Source organism: Pempheris klunzingeri, chromosome 4 (assembly GCF_042242105.1).
Source record: "Pempheris klunzingeri isolate RE-2024b chromosome 4, fPemKlu1.hap1, whole genome shotgun sequence".
Classification (NCBI taxonomy): Eukaryota; Metazoa; Chordata; class Actinopteri; order Acropomatiformes; family Pempheridae; genus Pempheris; species Pempheris klunzingeri.
This window is the reverse complement of record NC_092015.1, coordinates 11247488-11269774: the sequence shown is the minus strand read 5'-3', so window position 1 is coordinate 11269774 and position 22287 is coordinate 11247488. Positions and strand designations below refer to the sequence as shown.

The following is a 22287-nucleotide window of genomic DNA, read 5'->3' as shown; positions in this document are numbered from 1 at the left end:
CAAGCAAGGCTTTGGTTAAAACTTGAGGCAACATCAAAACTCAGATTGTTGTCATGAAAGCATAAAATAAGTCTTCTTATGATCAAAGCTAAGCACCATTATCTTTTTTTTTCACATCTTGTGTCTCAGGCTGACATCAAACCCTGGTGACTGATAACCCAGTCTGCCTCTAAAGCAGCATGTTATCAAACACAGCCAGACAGAGCACAGTATTTAAGGTGTGTTTGTAGTCATAATTCTCCCTCCTACCCTATCTGCATACTCTCTGGGCTGAGGAGAGTTTGCTGGCAGGTTGGCAGATAAGTCAGGCAGTGTGGTCACTGTCAGGGTAGCCCACCATCTCCACCTAATGGTCTAATTGGGTACTGAAAAAACCCCTCATGGATGTATTTTGCATTATGTTACTGTTATCTTATTCATGTAATATGCTTGCAATTATGATACAGCAGCTGTGATTCTCTTTTGTTTCAGTGACCCTCAGGGAGGGGGCCTCACCTGATGTTTTAATCTTAAATTCTCACACAGGAGCCACTAGTATACTACAAAAACTGTTTATACAGTAGCTCCCTCTCAGGGGGTAGCTCTATCTCGTTACAGTGCTGTTTGTCTGCCTCTCTGTGACACCTTCTTGTAAACAGACACTCAGGAACAATTAATGACAGAAACTTTAAACCTACACCACAGGCTCCAGAGGCAGAGCTGATGATCTGATTAGATTTTGGAGCACCTAGCTGCATACATTTGCATATTAATGAGGGCAACCTGATTTTCAAACTGGTGTAACTCCTAAATGGAAGACAAAGTGTTGTTTATGCACAGAAAAAAATGTCCAAAGAAAGTCTAAATGTACGCACGCCGTCAGCATGAAGTGTGTTGGAAATGTAATGTTTATATCTTGATACCAGAGCCGCAGACTGCAGCAACCAATTTATAAAAAAAGAAGGTTAAATCACAAACACTGGAGGCGAGTTTACCATTAATTGATTTTAAAAATTACCCAAATTAGATCAAAAATGTCACAGTGAATATGTTTTTTTCTAACTTTTTTTTTTTTAAGTTATGAAGATTATTTCCTGTATATGAGCCTTGTCGTTGACGGTAAAAGATCCATTCATTTGTTCATTTATTTGTTTGTCATGAAAAGCAAAATAAGTGATTCATATTTCCTTTTTTCTAATGTAAGATACATTGTTGGTCATATTAGGGATTTCAGTCTGTGACAACGACGATGTTCATATTGTTAGTCTGATGCCTGAAGGCCTCTAACTGAAGCACTGCATTTTCAGTAAAGTTGGTGCTGACGTTAAATATAGTCTAATGATAATATGAGGGAGGTAATGTTTGCTAATTAATGCATCTATTAGTTTAACTACAGTCCTCATTGCTGGGAAAGGTTTTGTACAAATTGCAATTAGAGACCAAACATCCCTTCAGGAGGTCATGCCCTCTGCTTTTTCTGGGAATTTGGAGATTTTAACTAACTTTAATGGGGTTTATAATAGCAAGTGACACATAATGGGATTTTTTAAATGCCTGAACTTTCAACCTCAGTATTTTTAAAGTCCTGGCTCAGGCCTCGCTCACAAGGAAGTAGGAGGACATCCTGTCCTAGTATGGAAGTCTTCGTATCACCCAGTCATTTCCAGTACAATTCCCTGCTCGCAAATGTGTTGAAGCCACCGAAAAGACACAGCTGTACTAGCAGGATGTGACATGAATTGAAATTTATCCAACATAAACATTTCGTTCCATGAGCATGAACGATGAGCATCGAGTGAAAACAAGTCAGTGGCACTCATCTATATCATCATCTGCGGTCTGCAGCAGACTCATAGTGGATAAAAATGAAGACATGCTGCAAGTTGGTTCAGAGGAATAAAAATAATCTTTTATCTTTCTTTTAATAATAGTACCGTGGAAAACATCTGTTTCTCTACTTTTCCTCTCACGTCGTCCTCCTCCTTCTTCCTCACATTCTTTTCTAACACCTCCCCCCTTCTCCTTGCTTTATCATCATCCAACCATTTCCCCTCTCTCTTCCTCCTCAGGAGGGTTCATCAGCTTCAATGGCTCCTGGCGTGTCCAGGGCATCTTGGCCATGTCCCGCTCTCTGGGCGATTACCCGCTGAAGAACCTCAACGTGGTCATCCCTGATCCCGACATCATGTCGTTTGACCTGAACAAGCTGCAGCCGGAGTTCATGATCCTGGCGTCGGACGGCCTGTGGGACACCTTCAGCAACGAGGAAGCGGTCCGCTTCATCAGGGAACGACTGAACGAGCCCCATCTTGGCGCAAAGAGCATCGTCCTCCAGTCCTTCTATCGTGGTTGCCCTGACAACATCACCGTCATGGTGGTCAAGTTTAAAGGCAAGGCCAGCGAGCAGTAGACCGCCCGTCTACCACACACAGTATCTCTATTATGTTTGAATATAAGTAAGAATAAAATAGGCTTAAGATGAAAGATTTAAAAACCAAGGCCGCAACTTTTTTGAGCAAGAACTATTTCTATCACAGATATTTACAGACGTTAGACCTTCAGTGCATCAAAACACGTCCCATCCCGTCCTCTGTACTTTAACTGCTGAAAAGGTGACACTTCTAAGAAAATGACTTTCATTCAGGCTTAGCCATATCGTCCAGACACCGTAATACGAGCTGGGTCACTGTTATGCAAATAAAAATGAGAGTGTGTGTGTGTGTGTGTGTGTGTGTGTGTGTGAGATAAACTGTCACATTAACAACCAATCCATTGTCCAGCCATTAATGAGAAATTTAAAGATTAAGTAGAAGTTTGCATGTAGTTTCACTTCCACTTCATTTCAGCAATGATGTCTTTCTCCCAGTGTCTGTGTGAGCACTAATTTTATATTTTTTGTGTCCTAACTCTCTGTTTCCGCGCCATTTAATTGATTGATATTTGATTTGATTGTAAGATTTTTTTCATAGAGCAAATACATGTCACTGGTGCAAATAATCTATATGACTGTATTCCCTTTATACATGAACAGCACAGATGATAATATGCATATTCGCCATTCATATTGTACAGCAAGAGAACCTATAACTATGTTGTACCTTCTTCACTGAATGTTGGGATTCTTGTTGTAAGAACGGTTGAAGCATTTTGTCCTGATGCACCATTTTTTTTTTACTTTTAGTTGTTGAATGTCTCAGTTGAAGCTGATAAAGTCTCATTTCTGTTGTGATTGTTGATATATTTTAAGACTTTTTAAAGCTGAGACTCTTGTTTGATCTCCTTTTTGTTACTCATATTCCATGTAACTACTGATGATATAATAACTGGGATAATGCAGTAGGTTGTCGAAGTGTCACCAGATTTCACTGTAAATGGGTATAAAATGTAATAATAACTTTTTAAAGCAATACCTTCTCAGATAATGCAGTGATAAAGTTGTAACATCTCATTATGGCTCTACAAAAGGTTTTTCCAATGTTATCCGATAATATAATAACACTGGCTGCTCATTTGAATTTGTGAGATGGTAATAACTGAAATAATTGGCAATATTTTAACCATTACCATTATTTACAACCCTTAGAATAGGCTTTTTTTTGACATACTGACATGCTACTCCTTTATCTGACTTTTAGATGATATACTGAAATTAAAATGCCATTTGTTAATGCCATGTCACATTAATTGAAAAGTCCCCCATCCCGATACAGATCCCATATCACATTTCCTTGAACTGTAATTCAAAATGTAACAAGCCTTTGAATGAAATGTGTTATTGTTGCCTTATTTTTTTCAGCTGTCCATTTCCTGTAATGATGTCTGCTGCCAAAACTACTTCTGGGTTTTTAATGTAATGCAGTCGATCATACCGTGCACACTGCACGACCTCAGAGTCGTAGATTGTTCACTCACATGTAGAATATTCTTGCATTGTTGAAAGAATGTCTCACAGGGACATGACATTGTAAGATGAATGTACATACTGTCCTCATGTTAGCATCAACCCTCCACTGTTTATACTGCAAAGAAGAACGCAACGCGCCTGTTCCTGGGTTGTTTAACTTCAGAGAGATATAACAGATAAAACTGCTTTTTCAGTTCACATTCTTCCTTGACCATGTACGTTACAGAATGTTTATGTGGCATTTGTACTTGTTTTGTTGACTTTAATAAACTGTAAAAAAAAAAAAAATCTGAAATTTTAAAATGTAAATCAAAAGGGTAACATTAAAATGACAAATGATCGTATCATTCTCAGTATCTGCCTGCCTGTGTCTGTGACTTTCTTTTCTTTTTTTTTTAAAGAAAGTAAATGTGTGTGTAAATATATACAGATATAGTTTAGACAGCAACATAAATACAAACTAGCCATAGCCCTATGCAGTGTTAATCCTATGGACTCAACATCTCACATTGAAAAAATAAAACCTTTGTCTCCTACATACTGTACAGGTTTGAACATCAGTTTAGTCGATACAGTTAAAAACACTCTAAACAAAAACATAATCATTATTCTCATTGAATACCATGACTGCTTGTTCTTTCGCCAAGTTTTCCCTTAAATATTCTGTCATGATTTATTTTTCTTGTTTAAACAGAAGGAAAAACCGCAAAACAGATTCAACAACTTCACTTGAAATTGAAAAAGCCCTTAACTTTTAAAATCTTGATTTTAGTCAATTTATGCCACCTGCTGGGTGATTAGAAGATGTTCAGGACAGCGGTCCACATTTACCATTATGTCAGGGCTGGGAAACAGAAAGCTGAATTTATGTTGCTACTGACATTATGATTCTCTGATCAGTCCAGGGTTTATCATATCACACTAGTCAATACGTTGATTGTTTGAATCCACTGTCTCACTGTAGTAAAATGATTAAAAACATTGTATATATACACTCGTATTAATTTAAGATGAACAACAGATTTGCAGAAATTTTTTTTGCTGGCAGATTTCTGGAGTCGCACCTTCAGTCTAAAGTTAAAACCAGCCCTCCACCAAAATGTCCCTGTGATGTCATTACTGCGGGACATCCAGCCAGCAAGTAACACAATCTTCTCGTTGTACCAAACGTGGACTTCCTGGCTGCCGGTGTGCATGATGATCTGGGGCAGGTGTGATGTGACTCCTCCAACTGTGATGTGGTAACCAGAGAACTGCATGTAGCGCTGCTCACATGCACCGTCACTTTGGATATAAATAGGTTTACTGAAAGCTACGCAGGGACAGAAGGATTCCCATCACAACAGAGGGGGAGGGATCACTCTGCCGGGGGCGTACATAAAGCATGCTGATTGCCCACAGCCTCCATAAGAGACCAGACACACTAAGCCTACAGATAGACAGTACAAAGGGAGCCACTGGGCGCAGACAGCTGAGTTTACACAGTTGTACAAGAAGAAGAAGCCATACTGTCTACAACATGGGTGTGCATGGATCCAAGCCTCAGAAACAAGCCCAGGTCCTGATGCTGGGCCTGGACGGATCAGGAAAGACCACCCTGCTCTACAAGCTGAAGTACAACGAGAGCGTGGTGACCGTGCCAACTGTGGGCTTCAACGTGGAGACACTGGACACAGACAGGAGCAGCCCAGGCCTGACGGTGTGGGATGTGGGGGGCCAGAGGAAGATGAGGCCCCACTGGAAGCATCACTACACTGACACAGCCGGACTGGTGTTTGTGGTGGACAGCTGGAATCAGAAGAGGCTGGACGAGGCCCGCAAGGAACTTCATCGGGTAATTAGATTAGAGAATATTTGATTAGTGATCAGAATAGCACTTTAACAGCACTATTTAGCATTTTATATAGCAGTACATGTGTTTTACTTACTGTCACTTTATTTGGATGTTTGACCTTCATTGTGCAGAATGATGTTGGTGCAGAGTTTGACACCAGAAGGTTTTACCATTCGTCTTTTAAAGGGGGAAAGTTTCTCTGTGCTCACTTTGAATATCACAGAATGAAACCATATCAGACCCAGAAACGTGGCACATTTACACGACCTACTTAAAACAGGTTTAAAATTGTTTATAGGTGCATGTTACTCAACTCATGAACATGTGCTGAGCTTGAGGGGCCATTCTTGAACTCAGAAATAGTAGTTTGAAATACACACACACACACACACACACAAATATATATATATATGTAAATCAGTTTTTGGCAGAAGCTCACTGCCTTTGTAAGGATGGAGTTTACTCAGTTGTCATGTACTATGATTTCTACATAAATACATGATTAATAAATAAACAAATAGAATAAATGAATATGACATATTTTATATCAACTGTGTTATATTATATATATTTTTGTTGCCATATACATTAATAAATGCTAAAATGTCCTAATCTCTAAATACAATTACACTACAGTGTGTTATCAGCCATATATTGAGTGTTTTCGTACTTCGGTTAAACACAGCACCCTCATGCTTTGGAAAGATTTATCTTAAAACTGTAGTTAAAGTGTTCTTCTCTGTGTTGGCTCCACTCCACAGGTCCTGAGATATGAGAGTCTCAGAGCGGTTCCTCTCGTGGTCCTTGCCAACAAACAGGACCTTCAGGGAGCACTGAGCCCTGAGGCGCTTTGCCTGAAACTGGACTTGAGGAAAGTGTGCGAGGGCAGGGACTGGTTCATCCAGCCGTGTTCAGCCGCCAGCGGCATGGGACTAGAGGAAGGTTTCAGGAGGATTGTCTATCTGATGAAGACTCCACTGAAACAGACTCAGGAGGACATTAAGGTGAAGATGAGGTCAAAGGGCTTCAGTATCACAGCTATGAAACAAGTCTTGCCCTGCAGCAGATGAAGGCTGAAAATCCCTCTTGGAGATTCATTCATTGACCGACTAAGCAGGACTCCTCCTCTATTATCAGCTCACTGTGGCCGAAACCAAACTGATGACATGATCAAAGTTTTAAGGGTTAATCTCTTCTACTCAGACCTGGTGAGGATAAAATGTCTTCACACCGTGGTGATAACTCACGAGGAGGTGGCGAGTACTCCTGGATTATGGGGATGATTTTGTGAAAACAGTGAGTGTCTGATATGAGCTGTTTGCGAAATACATTCATTCTGTCAGCGTAGCCTACATACTGTACTGTACATGGAAAACTGGCCCGTGTTTGTTACTCAAGTTTGTCCAGCTCAAAGAAATGTTGATTTCCAATCCTGTATTATCCATTTTTGTTTTATTTATTTTTTATTAATTTGTGTAAAACATTCTATTTTGCAAGATTTGCTTTATTTATCTATTTGGAGTGGCACTGCTAGTGTTGTCTCACAATATGCTGTGTACAAGAAAACAAATTGTGACATTCAACAAATTAAAATAGTTACAAAAGTGTCAAATCTGTCTATAAATGTCTGTTTTGTCTATTTGTTGCAATGACATAAAGTTGTTGAAATGTGTGGAATCAAATGAGGTTGTTCTTCTGGAGTTTGAGTGATAAAATAAATAGTAGAACAAGTATTCAAATTTTTTATTTAAGAAAAAGCTCTAATACGAGAATGTAAAAATGACATTACATGTAAATATACTAAAATAATCTATAGATTATTTAATCTATAATCTACAGATTTTGCCTTCAGGCCCATATAGAATAGAGCTTTAAAGAATGTGTTCATCTTTATAAGTCTGTATTAAAACATTACTCACATGCTCACATGTATGTTGAAAGAGTTCTTGAATATACAATGCAATGTAGGCGATGTGGAACTAAATCTACAGTCCTCGTAAAATGTACTCACAAATATAATAATAATAATAACAACTTTATTTATATAGCACTTTTCTTGACTAGGTGCTTTACAAAACCAGACAAGAAGCACATAAAATCAATTCAAAGAATAAAGATAAGGTAAGATAAATAAGAACGGTAAAAATAAAAATATATCAAGCGTTACCGAAAGCTTTCACAAAAAGAAAATACATTTTTAAATTCATCCAAATTTAATATGAAGCTTCAGTAGTCTGACTGAGTCAAATCAAAGTTATTGCCATTTAAGCACAATATTCCCTCTTTGTTTTAATCTGTGTGACAAGGAAACGTCCTCCTGTGAAAGGATAAAACAGATTTTAGTGATGTTTGGGTAATTGTCTGCCCTGCTTAGTGGCTTTACAATTGGCTGTTTAACTGTTTAATTACAGTAAAAGTGCATCATATTTTTTAGGATGACCACATATTTGATACGTGAAATCTTAATGTGCAAAGTAACTACAGCAGTAAAATACATGTAATGGAATGGAATGGAAATGTACTTTTTACAGCAACAGAGGAGACAGAAGGTGCAAAAATAAAGTGTCAGTAGCAGAATTAGTGCAAAAACTTTAAATATATAAAAATTAATGCAAATATGAGATAGAGAAATATACAGTGGCATAAAGCAGAATTACTCAGTACTGCAGAACATGCAAACTGCACATGCATGTAAATGTATACAGTGCAAATTAATTGTCATTGGATGTAGTGGTGAAACCTGAGTTTGTATGCTGCTGAGAGGCGCGCCCTGCAGATGGATGTTCACAGTGAAGCCAATGAGAGTAAAGGGGATTTCCCCACCCTTCCTCTACGCCAGAGCGAGGCTGCCCTCCACCACCGGCATTCCCAGTATGCACCGCGGACAGAGCAGCAGAAAATAGTCCGTTAGCGAAAGCCTGAGAAAAAAGGGGAACCAGCAAAAAGGGCAGCTCTGAAGCCAAATCCACCAGTTCAGCTGTATTTAACGAAACCAGAATTGCGAACATGGCCGACAACGAGAAACTGGACAACCAGCGGCTGAAGAATTTCAAGAATAAGGGCCGTGATTTGGAGGTAAAAGTTGTGCATATCGGTGTTTCCTCGGCGCCAGCTTCGCCTCCTGGCTTCCTTGTGACGTCGTTTTCTAATGTCCACCATCGGGGACTTGGAGCCCAAAGCCTCGGCCGTGGGGCCTCACAGATCACCCGGCCCGGCCCGCCGGCCTCGGCTGGGCGGTTTCACGTCGGGTTTCACCGGTTCCGTCGCACCGTGAGGCCGCGTTATAAAACACGTCCGAGAAGCTAGCCGGAGCTCGCTGCTAGCCAGGCCCACGGGGGACATGCTAGCTTAACTGAAGCATATCAGCCACCGGAGCGGGTTAGGTCGATGTGTAGGCTCGTGAAAACGTCTTAAGGTGCACATAAAAGTACATATAATTAACATCCGTGTGAGTTTAGAGGTATATTTGGTTGATTGGCGCGTTAAAACAGCGGCAGATTAGCGTTATTTTGATACTGCAGTTAGCTAACCTGCGTGCTAGCTACCGCTAAGCTCGGTGGTGCTGGTGGCTACAGATCCACCCATCCCCCGTCTTTATCACCAAAAACAATGGCGGAAAACCAGTTAGCCTCTTAGCCGGCCAGTTACCTGGCTCTTTTAAACTGTGGCGCAGTGTTAATTTTTGCACTCTGTGGTTTACTAAGGTTACACAAGCTTAGAAAACAAGGTTAACACGGCCAGCTGGTTAACACCATCACATGACTGATTGATCAAAGCTAATGTTGCATGTTAGCCAACGCCGGATCCATAAGTTACCAGTTGATTTACAGGCAACTCAGCAGGACCCTGCTTCACTAATGTTAGCAGGGGATGTGTGGTTTTTTTTCAGGCGGGCTCTCCTAAGATGTATGTGAGCAGGATGCACTCATACATCCTGTTTGACAAGTAGTTTGTGCTGCCAGCCAGGCCACTTGACATGACTTGCCTGTGAACCTGTTAACTAGTTACCGCCCCGGTGGAGATCTGTCTGATGAACACAAGCATCACTGACAAACATCTGCTCCTAAAGTCCTACTAAAACAACACTCCTGCTTAAATGTATGTAGTGAGCCATATGTTCAGGTATGAAACATTATTTACCTAAAACTGATGCTATAATAAATCCTTCACTCATGAACTCATGTGTTTGAACTGTTTCAGGAGTTGATTCAACTTCATGGTCATTTTGGAGTTTGTGATAATCTGGGAGGTGTTTCTAATGTTATATCCGGCTCATAGCAATGTTTGTAAGCTAAATGAAATATAATGGGATTCAACCGAATAACAGCACAAACTACAATCTTGGATAAAGACCACAAATCAGAATTCAGCAAAAACTGAACATTACAACCTTGATGAATGTAGGTGTTATTGCAGGATTTGTTAGTTTTGGCTAAATGTGCACAATTAATTGGGAACTGAGTTCATTATCATAACTTTTGTATGTTTTTTTTTTTATGGGTGAGAACATGCTGAAAACAGCATTGATATAGAATATTTAGTTAGCTGGTTTGTTGAAGCACATGAAATGATCTTACAGTAACTTCAGCTGAGTCATATGAGACCAGGCTCTTGTGAAGTGTGTTTGGGTGCTATCATACGCAGAGTGTGGGCTGTTGACCTAATGCCCCAGGTATGACTGATACTGCGGATCAGCTCTCATCGCACAGACTGGATCCTGGTCTCAGCCTCTGCCCAAAATTGATGCCATAGCTGGTGTCACTCTCTTGGGCAAAGCTGGGTTGGGATTAAATTTCCTGGATGTGTGATGTTAAAGCGCTATCTCACCCACAGACTATGAGAAGACAGAGGACTGAGGTCGTGGTGGAACTCAGAAAGGTAAATACATTTATGCTATGATGTGCCATAAAATACAAACTACCAGATAATTGCAGTAGCTGACTCTTACAACTACATTAAGTTTTCCATTTTATCATCATTAGTATCTGCCGGAATATACATGAAATGATATTTATGTCCCCTCCACCACAGAACAAAAGAGATGAGCACCTTCTGAAGAGGAGAAATGTGCCCCATGAGGACTTCTGTGAGGACTCTGATGTTGATGGAGATTTCAGATCGGTATGTTTGTGCATCTTCCGCTCAAAATGAACCTTAAAGGTCACCAGTAAATGCCTTGGTAGTCACCCCCCTCGTGTGTGCAGTGCTGGCACACATCAGACCTACATAGTTTAGGCTAACGACATCGCCAAAAGTAGACCAACCAAGAATCCCACCATCACTATAGGGCTCTACGTTTGGTGGCATTGCTGGATTAAAATGGCCACTCAGCAGTTCAGAAATTCAATCACAGTAACTGCCCAGTGGTATTGAGAGGGCTGACTCGAAACGGGCTGCTTAGCAGTGCATCAACACTGACATGCTGCTATGACTCACTGCAAGACATTAGAGAAGCTTTTGTGGAAAAGCATGTTGGCCAATCTAGTTTAAATACTTGACAAAGCAATGGCCGCCGTGTGACTGTTTTCAGTCGGCCTAAAATAACACATTGTTGCTGCTGTTTGTTGCCATTTTAAAAAGCAAAAATTTAGGCCTGCTGAACTTGTTAGGCTATAAATATATACATATATACCCTTTTATATCAGATCCATACTTCCCTCAACCTTGAAAAGCCTTTTCAGCCGTTGCCTGAGTTCTTATCACCACTATTAATTCCCAGAGGCCCAACTAGGCTACAGTTGTCTCTTCAATCTTCCCCCACAGCCATGGAATCTAATACACAAATATAAATCTACTGCAAGTACGCACATATTTGTATGCAGGTTTGTGTTTGAATCTTTTCCCTCTGGTTTGATTTTAGCTCTAGGTCTACTGCCCCCCTTTTGTTTGAGGAAGCACAGGCAATCAGCTGCAACTGCTGGCTATCAGAGGCATTGGTCAACTTTATTTATTGTGGCCCGCAGTCACGGTTCAGTGCTTGATTAAAAGTGATACTCAGGGTTCCCACCAGGAGAAGCCTGCACTGGGCTCTGAACTCCCGGTAGAGGGCGTCAGGCGAGGCTGCCAATTGGCAAATGATCATGTTGAATGCTGGCCTGCACGTCCAGCCTGCTGACTGTTACACCACAGCACCACACTGGCTCAAGTGAAAATGCAAGTGATCACATTGTTCTGAAGGCAGTTCCCAATCATCGCCGCCCCTCGCTGATCTCACTGGTGCTTTGGTGACTTTCCTTCCTGCTTTGTCAGCCTCGCATACAAAAGCAGTTTTAGGAACAACTGTTTTTAATGCAAAGGAAGAAGCTAGCAGATGTTCGCTCACATGCGTTTTGTACTGCCAGGGTATTCGCTCCTCAGGAAATTCAGATGGCTTTTGTCTTATGGGGACTTCTGTTTTTGGCAGTGTTGTTTTTCTTGCCTAACCACAACTTTACAATTTTACCTGCTACTGATCATCTTGTAACTTACAACTTTATGACTATTTTGTTTTTTCTTTTCTAGCAAAACACCTCTCTTGAAGCAATAGTACAAGTAAGTAGTTATTAAATTGTCATTTAGCCTGTCTCATGTGCAGTTTACATATTATGTCCTGTCCTCCAAACTAAAGTCACATTTCTTATCACTATATTGTTATCAAATATAAATAGGAAGCTGGCTGATCTTTAACTTAGATTATTTAAAAAACAATTGCTCACAGCATACAGACTGTAGGAATGTTATTGGGTAATTTCAATGTTGTTTATGACTCTGTTGGCTTATGCATTGTTTTAGAATGCCACCAGTGATAACCAGGGTGTCCAGCTGAGTGCTGTGCAGGCTGCAAGGTAGGAGAAAACACCCTCACACTCTACACGCTCAATACTGATTATCCCATCAGTTTACACCAGTAGTTGGACAATAATTGTTATTGTCTCTGAATTAATCATTTAGTGTCTTGTAGTATTGATGTTCAGTTCTAAGTAGGACTTTTTTTTTTAAACACTGAGTGGTGGAAAGGCCTGGTCCTGTGGGCTTCACATGCACACATGGCACATGCTGCTCTATTGCTTCACAGGGGACACATGAGTGAGATTAGCTGAAGAAAACAACTTGTAAAATGCCACCTGCAAGCTGTGACAGTACTGCCGTGTGCAAATGGCCTCGGCAGAACCGAACGCCAAAGAGCAAGAGACGACTTTAGTGTTAAAGCGAATCAGTTTGTTGGTTGTTGGGACATTTTTTGGGATTAGACAGTCTGGTATTGGGCAGAACATGTCTTACTACCAGACGAGTTAACACTCGTTAACACACGATTTAGCATTTAAAAAAGCATCACTTGCCCATGTATGACGATTAAATGGCTGAAAAAACAGGCTACCAGTGTTTCAAGCAGGCTGACTACCATTCGGCAGGTATCACTGATCAAAATGTTGAAGAGTCAGGACTCCTTATGATTGAGACTAAAAAAAGCATTGATTTGTTATGGTAACTGACCGGAGATCAGACTTATTTTTTATAAAGTAATCTTAACACCTCTCAACACTTATAGTTCTTTTTTCTGATTTAAAAAAAAAAAAGATTCAGTGGCTACAAAATTATATATTCACATCAATTCATCTCCTTTCATGGTAACATGAAGGCCTGGCCTACAGGAAAGAGCACTTTATGTTTTTGACTGTATCCAGTGTTGTGTTGGTCGTATACTAAAAGGATATATAGCTTGCTTGCTTATAGTGAATAATACAGAAGATATGGAATCTAGGAAGAAATGCCACACTGAATCGAAACATACCAATATTTGTCTAAAAGGTTGCAATTAGGTTATTTTTCCATGTCGTTCGACCCTAGTTCTAAGTGTCTTGGTATGTTTTCACATCTAACCTGTTTAGTTTTGTTCAGTTGGGCTGGTATGAAAGCGGTGCGGGCTAAACAACCAGACTGAGATCATGTGAGAAAAGTCTAAGCAGATGCTGGTGTGGTTTATTTATGGTGTGAAGGCAAAGTGGATCGACTACACGATTTTGGGATTGTGGTGTCAGTATGAATTCAAAAGAAATGCTACGACTGAATGTGTCTGAGTGTTATCTGTCAAGGACGGGAATCTTATTAGTGATCTTTATAATAATCTACAGATCTGAAAGTGACCTAAAGAAAGTTGTGGCATCTGACACGGCATGAGATTCCAATACTAGAGAGGAGTATTTTATTACTCCTGAAACACCATATAACCTATTATGTGGATTTAAATACTTACTCATCAATATCAAGACAATACTCTCATGATTATCATGATGTTACTAATGCCTTGGTCACCCAAACCTAATGCTGTATCATGCTGAGGATTTGTTTGCACCAGTTTGAGTGTAATCCAGATTCACATCCATTTGTAAATCAGAGGTTCTGCACCAAAACAGCAGTACTTTGTTCTAAGGGGTTCTCTGATTAATATTGATGGCCGCTTGAAAAATACCGTTTCAGTGTTGACATTTCAGGGGCTGAATGTTTTTCCACCGTGGGTAGACGGGGATGATTTACACTAAGTCAGCCTCGTCTGATTAATGGACATTATAAATGGTACCGCAGCTCAGTGGTGCAGCCCTCTTTAAGTTGGGTTATGTGCAGCATAAGGTGGCTGAATTCATGAAACATGTTCATATTTCAGAGCTTTTCTTTGTTGTTTTTCATATGCTTGCCTTACCATATGTCTTGCATTCTTTCTATATCACTGAAGTCTACCCTGCAGCGTTATCTGCACACTGGAGATGCCATCAGACTGTACCTGCTGTTCTGTCATGTTGATGTTTGGTCATGAGCATCGTGATGGCTCCTGTCAGTACAGTCACAGGGATTGTGATTGACTTGCAGTGTGTAGACAGTTCACATTCTTTGGCTGTTTCTCTCTGTGTGTAATTGGTCCTTCTCGCTGGTATGTGTCAGTAAAGCTACGCGAGTATGAATGTGTGAGTAATGGTCTTTTGTTTCCTCTTTGTTTTTGTAGGAAGTTGTTGTCCAGTGACCGTAACCCTCCCATAGATGACCTGATTAAGTCTGGGATCCTTCCTATACTGGTCCACTGCCTGGACAGGGATGACAAGTAAGCAGGCTGTAATTCTGTTTGTCTGCATGCAGCAGTGAATCATGCTTTTTCATGTGCAGTAATTATAGTACAAGTTAGCCCTTTTTCCCTGATCATGTTGCGTTTATGTACACTTCAAAGTTATGCAAATGAGCCGCCAGGGTTTAGCCCTGCCTACATCAGAGCTGTTGCTGTTATGTTAATGTGTTCTAGTTTTCACCTTCCGGGAATGGCAGAAATATAAATGACTCATCAGCACACTCTTACTGTTTGACGCAACTGCCCAGTCAAACTCGGTTTTATCGCTGCCTTCATCCGCCTCTCACCTCTCCACAGCCCATCTCTCCAGTTTGAGGCAGCCTGGGCTCTAACCAACATCGCTTCTGGTACCTCAGAGCAGACTCAGGCCGTGGTCCAGTCCAGTGAGTGGCACTAGCACAACACACCACTTCTTCCCTCTTCTTGTTATTTTTTTACCATCTTTAAGGAAGAATTTGAATGCTCAACTAACTGTTGACTTTATGTTACATTGGTCTGCATTTGTCTGCTGCAAGAATCACAAATGAAAACTTGTTTACAGCACAAACACTATGAATATTTATCTTGATCACTTGGATAGTCAGCAGTACTTTTCTTAGTTTGTACTTACCAAACAAAATTATAATTAAATTGTACTCAATTATGGGTGTTGCGTCCAAAAATACGAAAAACAGCCTGCAAATCAGACGCCGTGCTACATCAGCATCAGTTTCCTTTGTAATATTGGGTTTATTGATTCTTTTCAACTTTGTGAGATGGCCCATGTGACATTTTCTCTCTTAATAGAGCTGCCTGCTGCTTGTACATTCAAAGGATGTGATTTGTCACATTAATATTGCCACTTATCGCAAGCTGGAACATAAGGCAACTGACGCAATTAAATCAGGGAACTTCAGGATTATTGATTTTCGCAATACATAACATTATAATGTGTGGTTAATTATGCAGGCTTAACGGCAGCGTGTGTGTATCTCTGGATTTGACTTTGAAGCATATTTCATCCGTATCTTATTTTCTTTAAAGATCTGATTGTAAAGAACTGGATTTGTTTGTGCATTGCTTTATGTCAGAATAATCAAGTCAATAATGGTTATTAGACTTTCTCCTACTCTCCCTCTTTCTCTCTTAGCACGCTATGATTCAAGTTGTATTAAAGTATAACCTTTATCTTTTACTAGAGTTGCTCTATAACTTCTGAATTAAGGCAGCACATCTGATCATGAGATGTCCTTTATTGTGATCGACAATGGTCTGCTTCCTTTGTGTAGACGCTGTGCCACTGTTCCTGAGGCTGCTTCACTCTCCTCACCAGAACGTGTGCGAGCAGGCTGTCTGGGCCCTGGGCAACATCATAGGTGAGTCGCTGTTGGTGTGAACATGAGCGTGTTTAGAAAAATACGGTCTTTTCAGAGACGACACGAGTTCCATCCGTACGATCGTGTGTGTGCATGTGTGTTCTGCAGGTGATGGCCCTCAGTGCAGAGACTATGTGATCAGCTTGGGTGTGGTCAAGCCCCTGCTCTCTTTCATCAGTCCCTCCATCCCCATCACCTTCCTCCGCAATGTCACCTGGGTCATGGTCAATCTGTGCCGCCACAAGGACCCTCCACCACCTATGGAGACGATTCAGGAGGTGTGTGTATGTGTGTGGAGGAGGAGCGTGAAAATGAGTGAACTTTACACGTGTATGCAAGATTTCTGGGAAACATTTTTATGGAAAGGTAGTATTTTGGTGTTTGTTTCAGTGTTTATGAATGGGAAGTCAGTGAGGGATGCGGCCTTGTTCAGTTCATACACAAGATATCCTGACTCATGACTATAAGAGATCGACAATGTCTGCTGGCCAAAATTATACAAATTGAGGATACAAATAGCAATCCAAATCCTGTCAGAATGAATTTAATAGCAATTTGTCAATCTTAAAAACGCCTTATTACAACAGCAGCATACTTATTGCGTCATGCACTGCCTGCTGCATGCCTCTCCCAGACCAAACCTCCAGCAGGTGAGACTGTTTCTGACACGGACAATCCTGTAGTGTGCTGCATGTGTGAAAGGGCGTTAACTAGCATTATGTTCAGAAAATGAATAGATTTCTGTAAAATTAGTTAACACAGACTAATTGCCTTTACTGATTGCAGATGTGCTTAGTGTTGCGCATAGTAAACACCAAAGGCCCAATCAAAGCCAGGAAAACCCCTGTTGAGGAACATCCACGTTGGTTTGAAAAGGGTGTCTTAAAATGATAAAATAGTTCTAAACTTTGGACCGTATGAAGGGTCCTTTCTTATCTTTAGGAAATCTGGTTTACAGTATGTGACACAAATTACAAAAATGGTTACCAGAGGAAAATCTTTGGATGGGAGCTTAAATATTTTGAGGTCTGTTTGCTGCTGTGAATGCTCAATTTTTCTGTATGCATGTGAAGTCACTGTGCCTCCACCCCTCTCCTCAAATCTAAGAGAGATGTGTTTATTGTAAGCTCCATCAGTGGCCTACCTGAGCTGGTTAAATGAGGGAAAATTCAGTGTGTTGCCATTGTGTGCTGAAACTGATGGTGTATCAGGTATTGCAGAGTGCAGCCATATTGACTATTGCTAAGCCTTTGTAGATCACATGGGGACTGTGTTGATGTTTTTGTTGTAATTTTCTCCACCTAACGATTCCACCTGTCTTTTCTTGTTGTGGTTGTTTTCTCAGATCCTGCCTGCTCTCTGCGTGCTGATCCACCACACTGATGTCAGTGTGAGTAAACCAACTCCCTCTTCAAGTTTTGTAGACAGGCTGCCGCGCTTTGGCCTCATTCAACTATTAGCAGCGCTTTATTCCCACAAAATGCATCCCTGTTAAGTTATAACTGCGTATTCATTAGTTTTTCTTCCTTTCTGCCTCCAGATCTTGGTAGACACCGTGTGGGCTCTGTCTTATCTGACAGACGCCGGGAACGAGCAGATCCAAATGGTCATCGACTCCGGCATCGTCCCTCATCTGGTACCTCTGCTCAGTCACCAGGAAGTCAAAGTTCAGGTATGGAGAGATGAGATTGATTATATTTAGAATTCAATTATTTAATAGATTGTATTATCATCATCATTACAATTCTACACTTCCTCTCCATGTCCAGACTGCTGCCCTGAGGGCTGTTGGGAACATAGTGACTGGCACAGACGAACAGACCCAGGTGGTGCTCAACTGTGATGCTCTCAGCCACTTCCCTGCCCTCCTCACACACCCGAAGGAGAAAATCAACAAGGTAATGCACTCTATTCTCCTCCTCCCAAACATGAACACGCACCCTGTTGACCTTAAACTACTGCAAGTTGTGTTGGAAGTGATGAAATCGGAGACTTGGTGCTAGTATGAATGTTGTGTGAATGGTATAGATGGGACAGATAGCTACTTTTAGCAGTTCACATCGACAACATCGAGAATCGTGAGGATGAAGATGAGGACAACGAAGAGGATCTCAGTGGGGGTCTAGTTGTAGTAAGTGGGTTGGGGATTGGGATTGGTTTTCTGTGTGCATGTGATTGAATGTGTGATACCATGGGTTGGTGGCACAGGGTGCTGAGGACCATGTGTCTCTGCTGATATCAGAGTGCATCTGAGACCGGTCACTTAAATAACGAGGCCCTCTTTGTGACCTGGACGATGATCAGAGCCTCAAAACCACCCTTGCCCCGCCCATAGCACTCTGTCTCCAGAGGTTCAGAGGTCCAACTCTCTGAGTTGGACCTCTGGATTCTGATCCAGTTCAGACACACAAACTCAATTTTGACAAGTGTTTTAGCTCTGGAGAAGATGGAAAGTCTGTCATGTTTCATTCTAATCAAAATCTTTCAGAGGTGGGTTTCTCTGACAAGTTCCTCCTCCTCTAGTTAAACATGTGACAGTAAAATCAGTCTTCTTTGAGGTTAAAACCTGTCGACATTTAATGCTCCATGGTTCGACTGGCCGTCTCAACAGCAGAAAGCTGCCACTGACTCTTGTATTTGTGCTATTTGTCCTGTAGGAGGCAGTGTGGTTCCTGTCCAACATCACAGCAGGAAACCAGCAGCAGGTGCAGGCTGTCATTGACGCTAAGCTAGTTCCCATGATCATTCACCTGCTCGACAAGGTGTGTATCCATCTGTCTTTATAAACTGTGTGAAGAACAAGTGGCTCATGTTACGATTACTTTTGGAGCGCGTATAGGAAAGAGATGTATTGCTCACTTCACACGCCTTCATTTTTTTAGGGTGACTTTGGCACTCAGAAGGAAGCAGCCTGGGCCATCAGCAACCTGACAATAAGTGGGAGAAAAGATCAGGTACGAATCTTCTGAACAAGGCTGAGTTTTATTGTTTAACCCCTATTGGAACATTTAATACTAAAATAGTCAAATGCAAAAAAAGAACATCTGCAAAAATTTGTTAATTTGGAGTGAAAATGCTCCCGTTGATCAAGTATTCCCTCCCTCTCTAACATGTTGATGCATCTCTCTGTTGCTTACAGGTGGCACACCTGATTGAGAAGCAGGTGATCCCTCCGTTCTGCAACCTGCTGACAGTAAAGGACGCCCAGGTCGTGCAGGTCGTTCTTGACGGCCTCAGCAACATCCTCAAGATGGCCGATGACGAGGCTGAAACAATCGCTAACCTTATTGAGGAATGTGGAGGTAAGTTCCACTCGTACCACTGAGGGTCATCGTGTTGGTATTTAGTAACTTCAGGTGTTTCCGGGTGAATGAATGACGTACAACTTGTTTTCGTTTTGTTCCTCAGGTTTGGAAAAAGTGGAGCAACTGCAGAATCATGAAAATGAAGATATCTACAAATTGGCATACGAAATTATTGATCAGTTCTTCTCATCTGATGATGTAAGTCACAAGTTGTATAGTACAGAAGTTGGACTAGTAGTACAAGTGTTTGGTCTCCTGCCATGTTTGCTGTACACCGCTAATGCCCCGCTGCTTCGTCTCTTCGCTCAGATTGATGAAGACACCAGCCTGGTCCCAGAGGCCATCCAGGGCGGGACTTACGGCTTTAACTCAGCCAACGTGCCAGCCGAGGGATTCCAGTTCTAGACGGCATCTGGGGTATTCTGGAGTTTTGTTCACGATGCAGCACTCTGTTCAACATAAAAAAATTAGGAGAGAAAGAGCGAAAGAGAGCGAGAGTGTGAGAAATTTGATCCATTGTGCTTGGCTCGTGGGATCCATGGCTGCATCTTATCTGAGAGAAAAATGTGTGGATTTCATTTGGCATTCCAGGGGAACCAGCCCAAATGAAGTTTGAGATGGCGAGTGGGTGCGAGTGAGAATGAGTGGCTACATGTTGCAAAAAAGCAAAACATCTACATCGAATGCGTTGAGAGACATGCCGACATAACTTCTGTGTTATTGGAGCTGTCGTCTTCGGAAAACTACTTCAAATGACAACAAAAAAACTCGATGTCTGCCCGGGGAGAACCAAGGACATCCAAAAATAAGAAATCAAGTGATCTTGACACGTTACAATACAGCAAAACGCAGACATGAATATAACTATAATTATGAACTGAGATGAACCACGAACCATCACAATTCTGCGGTCCTCCGACTACAGAGGGCGCCACCCTCAAAGTGCCCCTCCCCCAATCGGCCACGCTATCAGACATGTGTGTGAATGGACCCATTGTGTATGAATGTCTGGACTCAGTGCTGAGGAGCCAGGTTCATCTCCTCCAACGAGACGCCCCAACAGGGCACCATCCTCTCTCCCCCTGGTGGGCGGGGCCAGGAGTCCGGCTGCGCGTGTCGCATGTGCGAGAGAATGGACGGATGAGTTGTGTGTGCTTGGCTGCGTGCGTGACTGGGAGTATGCAAGTCTGGGTGAGAACGCATGCAGAGACGGGGAAAAAAAGAAACCCACAAATACAACATCGGAAGAGAAACAAAATTGAGAAACGCAACAATGAGGTTAGCAAAGGTTTCAGGAAAGAAATTCTGCCTTTGAAAGAGAGGCTGATCCTCAAAATCCCTGAAAGGAAGAACTTTGGAAATGAAAAAAAGAAATCGTCATCACAAAGGATTCATTTTTTGTTTTGAATTATTATTAAGTTAGTATTAATTGACACTGGACAATGCTATTGGCAGGTGTGGAGCAGCAGTGCATTGTATTAAGATGCATTTGGTGGCTTTTGGGCTTTTCTTTTTGCCTCCAGTGTGTTCCTTTTTATGATATTTTTTATTTTCAGCTTTTAGTTTCATTGCTTCTGTAAAGGTGATTGACGATGATCGTATTCCACCCTCACACCAGAACCCTAACCTACGCACCAGACATGGGCTTGATGCTGTGAAATTCTGACACCATCACTATAATCAATCAAATGACCTGTTCCCCTTGTGACACCTTATTATTTTTCCTTCAATTTATAGCAAAATCACTGCTTTGCAGTATTGTTGCCATAGCTTTGACTTATCACCAAGGGAGAAGAGAACAAATGGCCATTTCACGTAGGATTGTGAATCATAACCTTTGCATGTACTAAACTATAGCACAGTTATTTTTTAGGGTATTTTAGTTTCCTTAGGCTGTGGATACAGTGTAATTTTCATTTTAAGTAAAACTGTGCTTCAATGTTACATGTCTCCCTTTCCCTTCCCCCTCACTAGTGTCCAATTTGCTAAATAATCTATGGTTTTGCACATGTACTGCAAAGTGAGGCCTGAAGTCTTTCTGAAGGTGTGTTGGTCGGTTTCATAGGTTTTGACCTGCCAACAGCCTCTACAATATGCATCACTCAACCACAATCTTTGTTGTCTTTCTAGAGTAATCCAATGATGCTTTTTAGTGATACTTGAGAAAATAATGACTTTATTTCAGGAGCAGCAGTAATGAATCTGCTAATGTATCTCAGCTAGACGTAAGAGGGGATTTAACCTCCCTTTTCTCAAGGTCAAAGGGTGTCCCACATGTCAGACTGGAGTCGTCCTAAGCGGGCTCTCCTGAATAATAAATAAACCCATGAACAAGTTTGCTGTACCTTTAGTACCTTGCAGAGTCCTCAGCCCCATACTCCCCTCTCCTCTCCTACCAGCTAGGTGTACAAGCTTACCCCTGCTTACCCATTTTTTGTGTTAACTTCAAACACTGTAGTAAATGATTACACATTGTGCTCATACACCTTCTGTTGAACATAGGGGTATTTTTTGCAGCATTCCTTGTTAGCAAACATGTGGTTTCAAATCGAAAATTATGACATGGAAGTTTAAAAAAAAAAAAAAAAAGGTGGTTTGCCCAAAAACCTTTTTTTGGGAGATAGGCTACAGGATAGGTTGTCTTCGAGAAAATAAATAGTGAAACCCAACTCGAGAGACTGTGTGTGTGTGTGGTCTGTTGTGGAGAAGTGGTGTGATTAATCCTTTAGCGCCTATTTTCTTGTTTTTTTTCTCCCCATTTTTTAAACCAGATGAAAAACAGCCAAATGTCTGCGTTTCTGGCGACTGTTGAGCCG

At 41.3% G+C, this 22287-nt stretch overlaps 3 protein-coding genes across 3 annotated transcripts in view; all 3 read left to right on the top strand.

The window, feature by feature from the left end:
- Positions 1 to 4192, top strand: part of ppm1lb (protein phosphatase, Mg2+/Mn2+ dependent, 1Lb) — a 42712-nt gene extending 38520 nt beyond the window's left edge. Inside the window, exon 4 of the mRNA XM_070828926.1 lies at positions 2049 to 4192. Within this exon, the coding sequence (XP_070685027.1) occupies positions 2049 to 2389 (341 nt within the window). The 3' untranslated portion in view covers positions 2390 to 4192. The remainder of the gene's footprint in view (positions 1 to 2048) is intronic.
- Positions 4193 to 5279: 1087 nt separating this feature from the next.
- LOC139199775 (ADP-ribosylation factor-like protein 14) lies at positions 5280 to 7324 on the top strand. Its single transcript, XM_070828927.1, has 2 exons — positions 5280 to 5717; positions 6479 to 7324. The coding sequence occupies exons 1-2, from the start codon at positions 5403 to 5405 to the stop codon at positions 6785 to 6787; spliced, it is 624 nt and encodes a 207-aa protein (XP_070685028.1). The 5' UTR covers positions 5280 to 5402; the 3' UTR covers positions 6788 to 7324.
- A 1243-nt stretch (positions 7325 to 8567) lies between these two features.
- On the top strand, positions 8568 to 22145 carry kpna4 (karyopherin alpha 4 (importin alpha 3)). Its single transcript, XM_070828676.1, has 17 exons — positions 8568 to 8792; positions 10551 to 10595; positions 10749 to 10838; positions 12219 to 12248; positions 12489 to 12541; positions 14695 to 14790; positions 15109 to 15194; positions 16080 to 16166; positions 16275 to 16444; positions 17512 to 17556; positions 17707 to 17838; positions 17936 to 18064; positions 18824 to 18928; positions 19049 to 19120; positions 19306 to 19468; positions 19575 to 19669; positions 19781 to 22145. Exons 1-17 carry the CDS (start codon positions 8724 to 8726, stop codon positions 19874 to 19876), a joined length of 1563 nt encoding a protein of 520 aa, XP_070684777.1. The 5' UTR covers positions 8568 to 8723; the 3' UTR covers positions 19877 to 22145.
- Positions 22146 to 22287: the final 142 nt, after the last annotated feature.